Below are 18,724 nucleotides of genomic sequence, written 5' to 3' on the forward strand. Positions count from 1 at the left end.
CAGGGTATTTACTAGTGCGGCATGCCCGTCTGAAGTATTTTTACTTCTTTCATTTTCCTTTTTTGTTTTTGTATTTTTTTGCTTATCGCGCGAGAAAAATCTATAAAATTGCAGCAGCCGCCGCACAGCGTTGTTTGTTGTTGTTTTTGTTTTGTTTTTTTCGGGGCCACTCGAATGTGCCGAATATGAAAAGTGTTAGTCATGGTCTTGTTAACTAAATTGTTGACCACGAATTCGCTGGACAGCCGAGCCGCAGTTAAGACTCGCCCCCTCTCTCTCTCTCTCTCTCTCTCTCTCACACACACACACTGTCTTTCTTCTGTTCTTTGGCTGATCCCATGCTATCCAATCCAATTTCAATACAATAAAAACTTTAGTTTTGTATTTTATTTGTTCGATTTCTAAATGTTTGAGTGAGCGTGTGTGTGTGTGTGTGTGTGTTACCAACAGTTTTAGAACATTAATATTTCAGACCAGCATAGAGCCAAGCAGAACCCCCGACTCGGACTCGGACTCGTAGTCGGACTCGGCCTCGGTCTCAGACCCTTTTAGCCTTTGAACCTTTTGGACGCGCAGGTAGTTTTTGTTGCTGCCTGCCGGAGCTTCTTTTGTCTTCAGCTCGTTCAGTTTATGTGTGTATCCAGTCTTGTTTCTTCCTCCCCACCCCAAAGGTCTATCGGCATTTGTCTCGTTTGAATTTCAAATTGTGCTGCAGATGCTTGGACAATGCGTAAGCCGCTCTCAGAACCATCAACGTGATGAGCTTCATCAGTCCGCTAAGCGCGTTAGTGCAGTTATCAGTCTATTAGTTGCCATCTATCACGGGCCTAAGAAGAAGATATCTAACGCAAAGACCCACCAACTGTCCACCAAGTCGTTGCAGCGTGGGCAGCGATTAGTTGGTCACGTTTATGCTCTACGCTTATAGTCGCCCATTTGTCCCTGTTTTTCGAAAAGAAAAATAAGCCCGGTTCCAGTACTTAATCACAGTTTGTCGAAGGATCGCTTGGTGAATCAATGCCATGTGTTGACACTTATGCATGTGTTGAGCCGAGTTCGTAATATTCCTGACTCTTTTGTATTAATTAGGGTGTGTTCGGTAGGAGCAGAAAATGTAGTTTGTTTCTAATTGAAATGCAACAAGAAAGAACACGGGTTGATTGTGAGAGCCAAAGATTAAATATTCGTATAGATGTATGACTAAGAGTTGTGCAAATATATGGGAAGAACTTCGAAGCTCGTTATTACTTAGTTTGATGAGAATATTGGAATAACAGAAAGCTTTTCCCCTGGCAACTATATGATATAGGAGTTTGTTTCAGTTAGTTCCCATTTACTTACATCTTGCCACATTAAGATGGACCTGTGCTTGATTTTATGAAGAGAGCTTTAAAAACTTAGAGACTAGACTTTGCATAGAAACAGACGGAAGAACATGGCTAAGACTAAAAATGTATTCTTGAGTTCAAGATTATATATATAAATATATCTATATTATGGGTTCGGTCGTGTCTCTTTCTATGCGTTAAACGCTTCATGTCAAGGACAAGAGCATAGAATATATATTTACTATTAACATTAAAATAAACATTTTCTAATTTTCAAAATTTTGTCTCCTTCCATTTGCAGCCCAAAATGGCGCCTGCTGCTGGACGTAGCGTAGGGCATACGCAGTCGGTGATATGCGAATAGCGTGATGTTGGGTTCTTAGCACGCAGCAGAAACAGGAAGAAGAATACCCAAACGCAGACAAACTGAAACAGCGAAAGCGACAGAAAGCCCCAAAAAAAACCCAACGAGATGCATACGAGTTCGAGCTCCAGCTCGAGTGCGAGTTCTGTGAACTCCAACAACAACAACAACAACAAGAGCAGCAGCAGCAGCAGCAGCAAAGCAAACACAAGCCGGCGTGCCACGCCCAGAACGCCCCAAAAAGATTATACAATGTTTCACAGATGCCGGCGACGCAACCGGCACAGCTCAAGGTCAAGTTTACCCGCCAACAACAGCAGCAGCAACAACAAGAAGAACAACACGAGCTGGACGCTGCTTTGGCTGCTCCTAGTCTCCTGCAGCCAACTGTTTGGGTGCAGTGCAGCGGGTAGCGCGGGGGAAAAGCAGCAGCACGAACGTCGTCTGGAGGTCTTTGAGGGCGTGCCCATTGGCCATCAGATTGGTTATATCGGTGACTTTGACAGCATTGACAGCGGTCCGCCCTACATCATAGTCGCCAATCCCGGCGTCGAATCGGATCTGGCCATTGATCACATCTCGGGCGAAATACGCACCAAGGTACGGCTGGACAGGGAGACCCGCGCCTCCTATGGCCTGGTGGCCATACCCATGAGTGGCCTAAATGTGCGCGTTGTGGTCGACGTGCGGGATGAGAACGACAATGCGCCCACGTTTCCACAGCCCGCCATGCACATCGAGTTCCCCGAGAATACGCCGCGCGAGGTGAAGCGTACGCTGCTCCCCGCGCGAGATTTGGATTTGGAGCCGTACAATACGCAAAGGTATAATATTGTGTCCGGCAATGTGAACGATGCCTTTCGCCTGTCCTCGCATCGGGAACGGGACGGCGTGCTCTACCTCGATCTGCAGATCAGCGGTTTCTTGGACAGGGAAACAACGCCTGCGTATAGCCTGCTGATAGAAGCTCTGGATGGCGGCACGCCGCCGTTGCGTGGCCTCATGACCGTCAACATAACCATCCAGGACGTGAACGACAATCAGCCGATTTTCAATCAGAGTCGGTATTTTGCCACGGTGCCAGAGAACGCGACCGTGGGCACGAGTGTGCTGCAGGTTTATGCCTCCGATACGGATGCGGATGAGAATGGACTCGTGGAGTATGCGATCAATCGCAGGCAGAGCGACAAGGAGCAAATGTTTCGCATTGATGCGCGCACGGGCGCTGTGTACATCAACAAGCCGCTGGACTTTGAGACCAAGGAGCTGCACGAGCTGGTCGTCGTGGCCAAGGATCACGGCGAACAGCCGCTGGAAACGACAGCCTTTGTGTCCATACGCGTGACGGATGTCAATGACAATCAGCCCACTATAAATGTTATATTTCTCAGCGAGGATGCCTCGCCCAAGATCTCGGAGTCGGCACAGCCGGGCGAGTTCGTGGCACGCATTTCCGTGCATGACCCAGACTCCAAGACGGAGTACGCCAACGTGAATGTCTCGCTGAAAGGCGGCGATGGCCACTTCGCATTGACTACGCGCGACAATAGCATCTACTTGGTCATAGTCAATCTGCCGCTGGATCGCGAGGCGACCTCCAATTACACGCTGAGCGTGGTGGCCACGGACAAGGGCACGCCGCCGTTGCATGCCACCAAGTCGATCTTCCTGCGCGTCACCGACGTCAACGACAATGCGCCCGAGTTCGAGCAGGACGTGTACCATGCGAATGTCATGGAGGTGGCCGATCCGGGCACCTCGGTGCTGCAGGTGCTGGCCCGCGATCGGGACGAGGGCAACAATGCGGCACTGAGCTACGCCCTGGCGGATACGCCCGACACGCATGCTCAATGGTTTCAGATTGATGCCCAGACCGGGCTGATTACCACCCGTTCGCACATCGACTGCGAGACGGAGCCGGTGCCACAGCTGACGGTCATCGCACGGGACGGCGGCCAGCCGCCGCTCAGCTCGACGGCCACGGTGCTGGTCACCATACACGATGTCAACGATAACGAACCGATCTTCGATCAGAGCTTCTACAACGTGTCCGTCGCCGAGAACGAGCCCGTGGGCAGGTGTATACTCAAGGTGAGTCACTTCCCCATCTACCAAGGGTACCAGATGTCTGTATCTGGATAACCATCTATCTATTTACCTATTTACCAGCTTTTGTTTGACCCATTTTGTTTGTATGTTTTTTGTTTTTGGCTCGGCTCGCCTAGTGACTCGAATCACACAACGAGCGTCACTTATGGATTTTCTACGTACTTGAAACCCAAGCTAATCTCATGCATCAATTACCCAGTCCCAGTCCCAGTCTCAGTCCGAGTAAAACTTTCTGACCGATCACTCAGACATCGACATCCGTAGGGAATTGCGGCGGCTGTCGTTTCGGCTACTTGCCGCATGCCGCTTGCCTTTTGCCTCGTAGACACATTTGTGCACAGCTTGTTATGCGCATACCCTAACCTCAGGTGAGAGGCACTTGTGCTTTCGAACCAAGCTTGTAATACACAAAAAAACCTAACTCCAAGAAATGGTAGAGGTGAAAAGAAGTGCGATGAAGCCCAGGACTGAGAATGCTATCAAACTAGCCTAAATTACTTCATGCGATAAGTCGATGAGTTTTACAATCGATATCGATCGATATTTCTTTTTAAACAAGCTCTAAATATTGATGTTGTGTGGTCAGTAAATCTACAAAATTATAATAGCTTACGTCTACAGTTACTTGAACTGAATAAACTTATATATCGTTTATATCGTTTATATAATGTCGATGCGCGATGAGGTCGATAGTTGATATCAATATCAATAACATTAAGGTTTAAATATCGATAGATTTCATTAATTGAGTTGTATGGGCAAATTGATCGATTGTATCGATAGTTGTGGCATTCAGTATTATATAATTATATATATAATCAGCAACTGATGTGCTCTACAGTTTATTTATCGATAATTGTAATCGAAATTTCCGAAAACAACGATTACATCGATAGACGATAGGCCAAAATTAATACTTTTGACATTTGAAATATCGATAGTTGGGACTATGTACTCAAATTTATTGCACGCCTGAATTCTCTCGATAGTCAATATTACTTTTTACGATTTTGCTCACTTGACAACTAGTGTATATCCGCTTCGGTGCTCACCTGTTGGCATTTCCTCCTTGTTAACTGTTTTAGGCAGTCGAATTCCAAATCGTTTCCAGCATGTTCGGGTCCCCGCAACCCCCTTGGCGTTACCCCGTTGCCATCCGCACCCGGAGCAATGCAGGCTTCTCACTCTTTTGTAGTTAATCCATTCATCATCGGGTAATTACATTTTTATAACATTTTTCCCCGCTCACAATACAAATGGGCAACCAAAAAGAAACAACTGCAACAACAACAACAACAACAACAGCATCAAACCGGGGCCTAAAACCGTTTCTAGCGCTTAACGAAGGCATTTTGTTCGCTGTTGTTGGTCGGCTCTCAGTCTCAGTCTCCAACTCCATCGCCGTCTCCATCTCAGTTCCCGCCTCAGACTCTTGTCTTTCTATCACCCATTTTTTTTCTTTCACACACACACACACACACACATACATATACATACACGACGTCGACAAGATTTTGTTCGGACTATCAAATGTGACCTCTCTTGTCTCTTGTCTCTCGCTGTGCGCCAGCCGCAAATAGCAGAAAAAAGCCCATGAAATGAAAAAAAAAACATCTAAAATGTTGCTTAGATTCCGAAAAAAAAACTTCTCAGCAATTTAATAACACGAGTTTCAACTCAACGCAACAACAAAAACAATTTATAAATACGGGTAACATATAAAAAAAAAACATTGATTACCGTTTTCGTACAACATTTTTAGTGTTGTAGAGCGCTTTGTAAGTGTAAGCTTGAGAATTTGTCTCCAATTTTATGTATAATCCGGAATCTCATTAGGTGTAAAATCTTAAATTAGGTCAGTTGACAAAAAAACTTATAAAACCCATTTTTAAATAGAAGTAGCATATATAAAATTAGTATTTTTCGGGTTTGTTTTGAGTTTTCAGTGTTGTAAAGCGCCTCTAAATGCCAACATTTAACATATTTGCATTTTTTAGGTATTTCCTAGGCTTTTTATCATTAATTTTGCAAATCTTAAGTTTGACCACAAATACATGCTCTACTTACATATAAAACTACCTTAAGTGTTTTTTCGTCAACAGTTTTTAGTGTTTCAAAGCGCTTTGTAAGTGTATTTAAACTCAACTTGTTAGCTGATTTCATATTTTTTGTATTTCCTGGTCTTAGTTAGTCAAAAATCTCGAGTTTTGCTACTTATAAACAATTACAGGGCGCTCTGGTAGACATTTCCGCAAATCAAATCAAATCAAATCGTATCTCTGCAAAGAAAGAGAAACAGCAAATGCGAGAGTTGAACGAAATTAAAGGCTGCGATGGCCCAAAACAACAACAATTTGAAATAACAACGCCAATACTGCGCCAGCAACAACAACAAAATTTTCGATGAAATCTGAAAAAAGTCACGTTTCCTTAATTACAATGAAAGAAAATCAGTTGTGTCTCGGTGTTGCCGCCTCCCCCAAGCGTCCCTCCCCCCTACCTCCTCGCTGAGCCCTTGAAGCAAAATATAAACCACAGACACAGAAAGAAACACAAAATACGAAATACAAAACGCATAATTGGCTCACGCAAAAATGAAAAAAATACAAAAATACAAAATAATAATAATAACAAAAAAAAAAAAAACAAATTCAGATTCAGATTCAGTCTGCGATACACATCTTGAGTTTTGGGAAAGAGATAGCAATATCGCCGGATCGTAGAGCGCGGGGTTCCATAATCATAAAAGCGGCGGTCGCAAGCAGAAAAAAAAAACAGAACACAAAAACAAAAACTAAATTCGGTGCTCGGGTTACTTCTTTTTCATATTGAAGCCAATCTGTGGTTGTGAACACAATAAAAAGTCGAAGCTACCTCAAACACAAAAAAAAAAAACGCAAATCGGAATTTGGAGTATAATAAAAAAAAAAAACAGAACAAGTAAAAAGGGCAACAAGCTGTTCCAAAGGGTCCGAGACACAAAAACGACGACGAACTAAACATTTTTTATGGCGCAAACCAGAAGAAAATTAAAAAACCAAAAAGTGAAAAAAAAAGTTCGTAATATATTTAATACGAGAGAACTGGAGAACGCCAAAGCCAACAAACAAACAAACAATAAACCGAACAATTCTGAAACAAAAAGCCAAATATTTGACTAAAACAAACTTGGCAACGGGGCCCAGTTCTCTGGGCCCCAAAACCCCAAGCCGAATAACTGCGCTGCCCGATCGAGTGAGAACAACAAATACTTGCCAGCTGCTCGTCATTGTTTGCTCGACTTTTGGCACTGCACGTGGGCGCAAGGCGCGGTCAGTCAGTCGGGGCGGGGTGGAGCGGGGCGTGGCGAGACGACTCGCTGCGTTCCATCGATTGACGGGCAGCCTGGCAGTAAGGCAGCCAGGCAGCGCAGCTGCGAATGGAATTCGCCATCATCATCGAGGATAATTGCAGCTTCATCAGCAGCCGCAGACGAGGCTGACTTTAATTTCGTTCCTTCCAACACAGCGCAGAACAGGCGGGTTGCTCCAGATGGGAAGTGCAAAGAAATATGCCAGAGCAGCGCTGCGAAAGTTAACAGAGCACAACATTTTCAGCACCCTGAGAGTTTCCCAGGGAAAGTTCTGCCATTATAATAAGTAATTCATATCGCTTGTCATTAAAGTCCATAATTTAGCCTAAAGACAAGGCAAAGATATCTGATCAGTTATTGTACTCAAAATCGCATCATGAAGCTCTAAAAAATAACAAACAATTTCACTTTTCTATATAGAACAATATTAATCAGGGACTCGAACCCTTTACCTAACTATTCAGAAAGCTGTACAGCTTTTAATGAGAAGTCTTGAGCTAAGTGCAAAGAAATATGCTAAAAGAAAGCTAAGAAATCCATTAGATGCATAAGTCTTACACTACAAATTCTAAGATTCGTAACAGATATCAATGTATTGTACGCTTAAATTTCTGTTGACTATTAGAGAAGTTGGAAGTTTTTCCCTTAGTATAAGGAAAGTAACTGAAGTCAGGCTCAAGCTCCCAGGCTCAATTGCCAATAAGTTCTTTATTCGTAATGGATTAAATGAACTCGCATGTAAAAAGCGAAGTCCACAATTTTTATGGCTATAAATACTCTAGCTTAGCTGTAAATAGAGCAAAGTATTGTTAAGAGTTGGGAGCTCGAACCTCTCACTCACTTCTTGTGGCAGCTACTTGGATCATAATGCAAATTGTTAAACCAAATGAAATGCCACAAATTGATGGCAAATGCCACGTACTTGTTCCAAATTCGGTGCCCTACAAACTCAGAATGTTGCCCGACTCAGTTTCGCCCTCCACACAGACAGACAGGCAGACGGACAGACAGGCAGACGGAGCGCGTCCGTCCATTGCCGTTCCCATCTAGGCCACACCTATTTCGCCAGCGAGTGTATCATTTTCGAGCGGGAGCGGAAATGCTATTTAATTAGAGGCGATCAAATGCCGCCTAACTCCGTCTCCGGCTCCGACGCCGACGCCGACTCCAATTCCAAGTCTGACTGCGACCTCGAGATGGACTATTACTTGGCCTGGTAGCCATCTAATGGCTGACCAAATTACACTTTAATTCGGGCCGCAAGACGAAAGACTTAGGCAACGAACTTGCCCCAGCTATGCCAGCATTAATATTGAAATGAAAAAAAAAAAAAACAAAATTAAAAACTCATTATGCAAATTGCCAGCGAGAGTCCAAGCACAATACGAATTGGAGCGCCAACTGCGAAGCGTCCCCTACGTTCTGGTCCTCCCGCAGTCGCCCCCCCGCAGTCCCCCCTTGCAGCCGCCCCCGCAGCAGTCAGTTGATTTCTAAGACAACATAATTTGTTCAGCGTGTTGTTGTCATTTCGGATTTGTTGCCGTTGTTCTTGTTGTTGTTGTTGCTGCAGTTACACACTAAATTACATGCAATTACATGTTGCAGCTAGTTGACTGGCAATTGGCTGGCACCCCCCACACACCCCCCTCTCCCTCTCCCTCTCCCTCTCCCTGTCCCACTCCGGCGACGACGGACAGCACGCGGAGCAGATTGGCAGCCAAAGTTGTTGCTGCAGCAGCCGGCGCTGAAATTAGTTGCATTTGTTGCCGCTGCCGCTGCTGTTGTTGTTGTAATTTCGCATTGTTTGGCTAATCTACGTAAATCTCATTTTAGAGGCTCCCACAATTACAAAAGTGCCAGCTGCTGCGCGGGGAGGGGTAGGTGTAGGGGGGGGGGGCAGACGATATTAGTTGGGCTCTAGCTGCGAACTGCGGCCAGCCCATTTGGCGAGTTATGTGGCCGCTTCTCCTCTAATGCCATTGAACTGGTTTGTGCCGAGGGTGCAAGTGGCAGGTTTGCCGCGCCCCCTCTGCGTTTGGCAGCCCCCCGCACAGCTGCCGCCGCCCCCCCTGCGGGTCCACTTGCTGCACATGCGTTGGCTGTGCACCAATTTTTCTTTGTCTCCTGCATCAATTCACTTTTTTCTAAACATGGGCTCAGGCTGCCCTCTCTCTCTCTCTCTCTCGCTCTCTGAGGACGCTCTTTCTCTCGCTCGCTCTCTCTCTCTTTTCCCGCTCTCTTTTGCGCTGCGTACGCAACTTGTTTTGCACAATTTTAATTTTATAAACACCTTTAACGCATTTTTGTGCGCTCACATTCCATAAATGCCACAGCAGAGCGTAGCGCAGAGACACAGTGCGAGAGTGAGAGAGAGTGGGAGAGAGAGAGAGAGCGCGTCTTGAATTCACCTCACTTGCGGCACGTTGTTTCTGCTGCTGGCAAACGGCGCATTCAGCGTTTGTCATTCAGAAATTCAGCGCGTTCTCTCGCTCGCTCGCTGTCTCTCTAGCTCTGCCCCGCTCTCGCTCTCTCTGTAAGTGTGCGTGCGTATGTGTGTGTGTGAGACAAAATGGTTGGAAAATCATGGCGCAGGCGCAGCGGCCGAGCCGGTTTTTGGGCTCGATATTTTTGTAGTACTTGTCTTTTGTATCATAGCAAACAACGCGCTACAACTTTGCGTATGTGTGTGTGTGTGTTTGTCTCGACTTGTTTGTATTTGTGTTTGCGGGGTGCCTAATATATGCAGTGGCTGCGGCTACCATTTGTGCTACCAACTGGCGCTGATATTTAAAACGCTTAATAAATTAATTAAGTTGTGTTTTCTTGTTGCACCATGCCACGCCTCGCCTGCCCCGCAGGCATAGAGAGAGAGGGAGAGAGAGAAAGAGAGGGGGGCAGCGATAAGCTGAATGACCACGCCACGCACAACAACATAATTTTTGACACAATTTTGCAAAGTTAAAAATCGCCAGATAATCGCCAGTTACCCGAGCGTTTCCTGCTATGCAAAAAGCAGCCGGATAACAACAACAACAACATGCGGAACAACAACAAGAACAACAACAACAGCAGCAGTAATAATAATAACGACAGCGACATGAAGAGGCAGCCATAACAAACACCATGCAGAAACCAACAACCCACAAGCGCTGCCCGGGCAACAGCCACAATAGCCACAAGCGCTGATCACAATCAAAACATCAATAAACCTTAACTGATAGCCAAGGCAGACGAGGCGGCCAAGGCGGCCAAAAGGAGCGGCAGTTGCTGCCACAGTTGATGTTGCACATTTTGCATTGCCACTGACCGAAAACTGCGTCATCCTCTTCGACTCTTGCAGCGCGTCTCTCTCTCTCTCTCTCTCTCTGTGTGTGTCTGTCTGGTTGTGCACGTCGTCATCACACATCAAATGCGCATCAATTTGCGGCCCAAACGCGACAACAGGCCGCGTACTCTGGCCCAAAACCCCGTTCCAGACACGCGTGCAACATTGTGGCAAGGCAGGCAGGCGGCGGCGCTTTTGGGCCAGAGCATTGAGCTCTGTTGCTGCTGCTGCTGCTGCTGCAAGTTCTGCCTTGGCTCTGGCCATATTTAGCAAATGCCGCTTCTGTAGCCTGCCTTTAAACGTGCAATTAAAGCGCACACACACACACACACACACACCAACACACACACACTCATATATATATCGCGAAATGCTGTTAGGACTGCAAACTGTGGAGCAGAGGCGCGCGCGCGCCCGTTCGCTCGCTTGCGCACATCACAACAACCCGAGGGCATTGGCTACTGCATTTGCATAGCCGCCGCCACTCACTCGCTCGCTCGCCCTCTCTCTCTCTCTCTGTCTCTTTCTCCCCTTCACTCTCTGGCGAAGAAAGAAAGACAGGCCCTGGCAGCAGGCAGCAGGCAGCACAAAATATGCACTGCTGCTCCTTCTGCCCGTACCTTTTGGCCCGACTTTGGCCGTCAGTTTCAGTTATGTTGGCCAAAATAGCTTCTTTTCAAACTGAAGTTGGGGCTGGAGCTGGAGCTGTTTCTGGCTGCGTTGTCAAGTGTGCACAGCTCAAACAATTAACTCGTCTCGCTGTCCATTAGCTGCTCAAGCGTTCGCCCCCCTGCAGCCTGCTCCAAAAATCAATACAGCCGCGTTCCGCCTAGCACTTTATGCGCCATTTATTCTTTAATACCCTGAACCCATTGAAAATTGGCAGAAAGGGTGTATTGGCTTTGTGGAAATGTGTGTAACAGACAGAAGACACCTTAAAATCTATATATATATATTGTTGATCAGGCTTGATCAGCTGAGTCGTCCGTCTTTAAAAACAAATCGAAACCAAAATCTTTAAAAGCTAGAGATTTGAAAGTTGAAATATTTCATACGATTACTGACCTTATTATTTTCCCGATATCTCGTTTTATTTTTCGTAATATCGATTAATATCGATTTAGTCTTTGGTATTTGAAACCATAAAGCATAAATATTCCTAATCAGGATTGATGTAGCGATGTAGCCTGGTTCTCCGCACGCATATAAAAAAACAAATCGAAACCAAAAACATAAAGAAATAGATAATTAAAAGGTTGAATATGTATGTATATATGGTCTCACAGGCCATATGCAATATTAAGATATCTCGCTCCCCTTTAGTAATATCGATATAGCTCGAGAACTATAAGAGCTAGATAGACCAAACCTGGTAATAAACTTTCTCTTATTGGGTAAAGAAATACATTATATAGAATAGTGTGGGCATGATCCAAGAAGAAGCATAAAAAAGCAGTATATGTATATGCATTTAAAAAAGGAAGCTGGAATCTCTGCCACGACAGCTTGGCGCTTAGCTCAGGGTATTTGCTAGTCGTTCACTGCCGACTAGAACACACTTGCTCTTTTTTATAGTTTTGTGGGGCGGCTCAAAACGCGCTTAGCCGCCATTAGCTAAGCGTAAGAAAAAAACTGAAAGTGCGTTGATTGATGGGCTGCTTTGGGTACCTCTTGGCCACGGCTAGTTGGCCAATTGGTGTTGGAGGTCAAGTGCGTGTGTATGTGTGTGTTTGAGTGTGTGTGTGTGTGTGTGTGTGTGTGTGGCAGCAGCGGCATTTGCATATTGGAGTAGCAATCAACGCAGCAGCTCGTTCTGGCTTCGTCTACACTTCAGCTGCTGCTGCTGAAGCTGCTGCCGTGTGTTCTTAACAATTTCTGCTGAAAAACGTGCGATTCTAAATGAGCATATCAACAGCTTACAAGCCAAAACCACAAGGCAACGAACCAGCGAGCCACACACAAAAAGCAGCAGCAGCAGCGGCAACAGCGGCAGCAACAAGTACCTACAGACGAAATACGAAAGACTGAGGACACAAACTTGCTCGCTGGCTGCCTGGCAAGATGCAGCGTTGATAGCTTTTGCATATCGTTGTCGGGTCGCAGTCGAAGTATTTACCACAGCAAAATAAAAGACAAAAAAAAAGCACAAACAGCAAGTTGGCAGCTTATTTGGCCCTAATGTCTGCTGTTGTTGTCGTTGTTTATTTGGCATAGCGCCGCATGCGGACAGCAACAGCAGCAACAGCAACAAGCGAGTTCACAATTTTAATTAGTTAATTATTTTTACTTTTAAGCAAACAAGATTTCAGCGACAAATAAAAAGCAGTCAACAGACAACAGGCAACTGGCAGCAGCAGCAGCAGCCGCAGCCGCTTTTGGCCAAATCCCACATGCAGCGGCTCAGCTTGAACCCGAAAACCAAACAAAAAATCCCTGCAGCTTGCAGCCTGCAGCCAGTGCCTGTGTCTAAGCCAGACACAGTCTTAGTTTCTTAGCCATGGCCGGCAATCTGCATACGTGCATCTTGCCACAGTTGCCGCAGCGCGCCCTTTGCCGCTCTTCCTCTCCCTCTCCCCCTCTCTCGCTCTGTCCGTCTCTCTTTCGCTGAGCTTCTCATCTACGCCTGGTTATTTGTCGTCCTGGTCTTAAGTCTCTCTCTTCTCGTGGCACCCTTTTTAACTGATTTTTTCATTTGCCTTAACTGATTCGCTTGGCGATTGCTGCTGCTGCGCCTGCTGCTGCTTCCGCCTTGGTCCGGCATGCAGCAGCTCTCGAAATCGACATCTGACCAGCAGTCGCTACAATTTTCGGCTAAATTCCGCAGCGTGTGGGTTGCTGCGCTCAAGAGATGTCTGTGATTTGCCGGACCATTGTGGGCCCATCAATAGACTCTAACAAATTATTATTCTCCCCGAAATAAAAAAGAAAACAAAGACTGTTAACATGTGTACGGATTTGCATATTTTCAATGGGCCAACAAATAACAAACAAAATATTCGAATCAAAGCCAAATATTTCATAAATCCCCCACAGCCGCAGCGGACTTCGAAATTAAATTGTCAATCATTTTTATAACATGCCCACAGCTCACGAGAATGTATGTGTGATTGTGTGTGTGTGTGCTTGTGTGAAAAGAAGTTAATGCCAAAATGATATGTGAAAAGCAAAAAGCATAGTTATAGATACAAGATATACAAGTATTTATGTTTAGCTATGCCCTGTAAACAGTTGAGTGTTGAAAGTGGGTAGCATGAAATGAGGGGCATTCTTGACCTGCCTCGACAGCTGAGTTAGACAGATTTCTGGAGTTATCAGGTAATTAAGAGCTAGGATATTCAAAGGCTCATTTCCTTTGTCTTGCCGTACGCTCAGTTAGAAAAAGTTGCTACAAAAGTATCGCAATTAGTATCGATAGATTATATCTTGTTTGTGACAATCATTTGTTGCTGCCCATATCGATACTATTATTATTACTGTATATATATTAATATTAAGTATTTCTGTTACCTCCATTGTAAGTTTGTATAAGTAAAGCTTCAAAATTGTAGCAAGCGCTCTGATAACATCTTTAGATCGACTATGTTAGTTCACCTGTATAAAATATATCAATGGTCTTTGAAATATATACATATAAATAACATTGATAACTATCGATGGAATAAATGTCAACTGTCAATTTTCTATTAAAAATATCATTAGTCAATTAACAATACAAAAAGCTGCACAACTATCGATATTTCTTTGAACTATAGACAGGCTTAAAGCACTTATAAAATGAAAATCTCCAGGTTTTAACAACAACATTTTTTTATGCATCGTTATTAAGCAACCATAATGAAGCAATATGATAGATCTACTACAGGGTATCTATTAGCCCATAACTCTAGTCATATCACCTGTGTGCGCTGCTTGAATTTTAAACAGTCATTGGCAGGCTTGTTGTTTGTTGTCTCTTGTCCGTTGTTGGCACTTTGTCGATTTGACGACGCTGACGATGATGGAAGATACGATAGACAGACAACAAAAAAAGAAGTACACATATATATTTAAAAAGACAAAGATCTAACGATCTTAAGGTATTCGGTTGCTGAGTGAACGCGTAAATATAAATAATGAGTTATGCTGATTATTAGGTGACTTATGCAAAACTTGGCCAGAGAGCTGAAAAATCACAGTGATTAGCTGATTTGAGTGTTTATGGCCAATAGCCGCTACCAATGAGCTACTTGGCCATAAATCAAGCGCGTGCTGGCCAACAAAAAAAAAAGAAGAAGAATCCTCAAAAACAATTGGAATGCCAAAGCGGCTTTTATCGATGCGCGATGCGCGCTGCATGCTGCATGCTGCAAATGTATACAAAAAAGAAAAACCGTAAAAATTAAAAACTTGGCCCAAAAAAACAAAAAGTGGAAGAAGCAGCAGTAAAACATAATAATACTTTGTTTGTGCCGCGGCAGCAGCAGCAGCCGCCGCCGTCGCCATCGTCGTCGTCGTCGTCCGGTGGCAATAAAGCTGCAACATTGTAAGTTGTTGATGAGCTGCCACGACATCAGCGAACCGCTGTAGCTGGCGGGCTAAGGGGGAGGAAGGCACAGTCGGCGAGAGGGAGCGGGGGGTTTTGCACACCACAGCACAGTTATTGATTAAGGGCCATAACAAAGCAAAATTGCTGATTGAAAGCCAAAGCACAAATCACAAAGGGAGCAACACGCAAACACAGCACAAAAAAATATCGAAAAATCAAAAACAAAAACTCGCGTTGAAAGAATCTCCCCCCAACAACAAAAAATAACTGTGCAGCCAAATTCGAGTAATTGCAGTTGCAATTTGCAAAACGAAACAAAAGTAAGCCGCGCCGGGGCTCTACAGGCTTTCTAGAGCTCTCGCAACGCAACTCGATACTCGATACTTGCGGCTGGTCGCTCAAGTTTTCACCTTGTTTGCCCTTGGGAGAGGGCAACACACAACCCAAAGCGCTACTAGACAGCCCAGCAGGCCAAAGTCAGCCAAAAAGGTGACCACCTTTGAAGCACTTCAAATGAAAGCTTTAAAGCAATCGACAAGGGCAGACTTTAACATTAATCGATAGTCGATATATGCCACTATTGATATTCTAGACAGTTAAAATTGTTGTTAAAAGTCGTGTAAGATGATTATTTGAGGTATCTACACAATAAATTTAATAGTTGGTATTGTAAATATCGATTAACCCATTGACATTTCCGTTGAGAGAATTTTTATTGCTAGCGATACTTTTGATAAAGAAAAGTGCAGTATTCATCCAAATAAAAGTGTCATTGAGAACAATGTGTCGAAGATATGTTTATAATTATAGTAGCAGATAGATAAATACGTTTATTAGTTGCATACAAATGAAAGTCTCATCGATATTATTGACTTTTCTAATACTATTGATAGTGTTATCGATGCTTTTCATACTGTTATCGATTCAGCGAGTTCTTAAGATAGAGATAGACAGACTGTCGTAGCAAACAACTGTAACTGTCATCGATACTTTTGATGATGTTATCGATACGAATAGTTGCTTAGAAGAATCGATAGATTGTTGTTATAAAATCGATACTATTGATGGTATTTTTAATACTCACTGTTTGCAAATGAATCGATTGTTTGTAACAGTAAAATTATATGCTTGATAGTGCAAGCCAATTATGGGTAGATTGGCATTTCTAACAATGTAAGTAAATGTAACACAATCAAGTTTGATTTTCGATAGCATCGATACTTTTGCAGTATTTCTATGAGCAACTTTCTGCGCAGCTTTCTATTTGCGGTCGGGAAAGTTTTGCTTATCGCATTAATTAAAAGCGCGATTCTTATTGTTGGGCACAAAAGCGCTTGATATTGAAATATTGTGTGGCGGAGTCGAGTTCGATAGTCCGTTGGAATTCATAAATTAAATCAAGTTAATATTTCAGTGTCGCTTCGCCGCAACACCCAGTGGTAACACCTACTTTGGTACAGAGAGATATTAAAATGCTTAATTGAATTTGTTAAACACAAAAAGACGGCGAAGCGCCGAATCCGCCAGATAAGCAAAGGAGCACCAAGGAGTTCCACATACGTACTCTCGCACTTCCTACAATCAAAAAAAAAAGAAACAATAAAAAAAGGGAAAAGAAGTGCGGCGTGCAAGTTCACACCGCACTGCCTGTGGGCCAGTTGCTGAACTCAATGGTTCGCCATAAACAAACGCAAACATTTATTGCCGCTGATTGTTAATTTGTGAAGCGATAACGCAGCCGATTCGGGTCCAACTCGCAACTCTCAACTCCACATTCAACTCGGAGTCCCCCACATATTCTGCGACCTCAATAACCGCAGAAAAAATGCGTATATGGACGCAGTGCGAACTTGTGACACCAGCAAAAGCCGAAGCTAAAGTTAAAGCTGAAGCTGTAGCTGTGACTGCAGCTGTAGCTGGGCTGCCACTACACTCAGAGAAAAACTGCCTACTAAGTTCTAGCTTGACTGGCTGCAAATCATAACATTTTCTTATCAAAATTTCAAACACTTTTCCTTCTTAAATATTGTTTTAAGTCTTATCTTGATTTAAGAAGGCTTAGCTTAAAAAATAGGCAAATATGCTTGAATAGAGTCCAAAAGATTTTACAAGTATCTACATTCTTAAAACAATTACAGAACGTTCTCAAATAAAATCTAAAACATCTTAAATTAGCTTCGAAATTTATTAGTTCAATATTTCATTTACTTGAGCACAGAAAAAGTTCTAGAATGTTGAGAATAGTTCAGAAAATATTGCTTGAATTAAGCACATATTATTTAGAGCCAGCTTTAAATGTTCTTAATTTAAGTACAACATTACATAATTTGAGAATTCTATTTGAGTTCTGTTTCTATGATTATTTAGGAGACTTCAACAAAGCTTTTTAATTTAGACTCTTGTTCTTAGCTTACAAAATTTCTACTTACTTCAAAAAGATTTTACTTAATTTAAGCAAAATATTCTTGATTTTCTTTCTGTTGAGTGTAAGCCCTGGCAGCCCACGCCCGCAGTCGCCCTGGCCCTGGGCCTGGCTGCAGCTCCTCCTGGCATACACTCGCGCCTGCTCGCATTGGTTCACCTTTTGTGCTTTCGCTTTGGCTGTGGCGGCCACACTGCACCCGCTTCGCCTCTGATCTTTTGATATCGATAAACTCATCCTCATTTTTTTCTTTTCTGTTGGTTTGGGTTATTGCCACCCCCCCTTCTGCAGCAAGCTCCGCGCGTCTCACTCGCACATTAGCACGCATGTCGTTTCCTGCGCCGACACACAAATGACATGACAAATGTCTTTGACCAGAGCCCAGCGCCTGCAACTGACACTCCACACACACAAAAAAAAAACTGCGATTTGGCCAAGAGAGACGACACCCAAAGGCAGCAACAAGAGCCCCTACCCCCTCCTGCACCCTTCTTCGCCCTGCCCCTATGCCCAATGCCGGCCCTGACTCTGGTTCTTGTGGCTGCTTTTGTTGTTCAATTCAATTTATTGTCGAAAGTTCGTAGTTGAAAGAACATTTTAATTTGGCTGGCAGCGTTGCGGGGCCAGAGTGCGGTTAGGAGGGGAGGGGCGGGCGGCGGGTTGCTGCTTTTCTTATAGTTTATGTGGCATGAAGCTGCGCTGTGGCACATTCAGCCTTAAATTCAGACGCGCTGGCAAATTGAACTCCCAACTTTATTTTTTTTGCGGTCGAGGACATCGCGCGGCGATTAAAAAGTAACTGTTTTGCACAGGGTGTCGAAATTGCCGTTTGGCTTTATTTAAACGTTTATTTATGCACTTTTTGCACTCTCTTCTTCTGCCTGTTTATTTTGCAGCTGTTGTTGTTGCTGCTGCTGTTGCTGTTGCTGTTGTTCCGCTGCCTTTTTGTGGCTTCATTTTATGCACAAATTCAACAAATTTATTTGCAACTCTCTTTTCGAGTTGTTTTGTGGTTTTGTTGTAGTTGTCGATGTTGTCGTTGTTGTTGGCAGTGTTTATTGTTAAATTTATAACGTCTTCTGGCCGTGCCGCTCGTTAGTCGAATTGTAACCTCTGACGGGCCATCAATTGGCATCAATCAATTGCAGCCAACTAGCTAGCTGCCTGTCCGCCTAACTGTACTTTAATGCACAGCTATATACCATATATATCGATATATATATCGATTTATATATATTTACAAACATATATATGTTAATAAATATCTGAGGCAATGCTCAAACAGAACTGCGCCTGAGC

General features: G+C 44.0%; 1 protein-coding gene across 1 annotated transcript in view; it reads left to right on the forward strand.

The window, feature by feature from the left end:
* The window catches only part of ds (dachsous cadherin-related 1), a 248,825-nt gene that overhangs the window by 163,368 nt on the left and 66,733 nt on the right, over window positions 1-18,724 (forward strand). The window contains exon 3 of the mRNA XM_064683579.1: window positions 1,630-3,783. Coding sequence (XP_064539649.1) covers window positions 1,801-3,783 — 1,983 coding nt within the window. The 5' untranslated portion in view covers window positions 1,630-1,800. The remainder of the gene's footprint in view (window positions 1-1,629; window positions 3,784-18,724) is intronic.

The sequence above is a fragment of the Drosophila montana genome, unplaced genomic scaffold (genome assembly GCF_035044405.1).
Source record: "Drosophila montana isolate Dmon_TW-CO22-7 unplaced genomic scaffold, ASM3504440v1 contig_2626_1, whole genome shotgun sequence".
Lineage (NCBI taxonomy): Eukaryota > Metazoa > Arthropoda > Insecta > Diptera > Drosophilidae > Drosophila > Drosophila montana.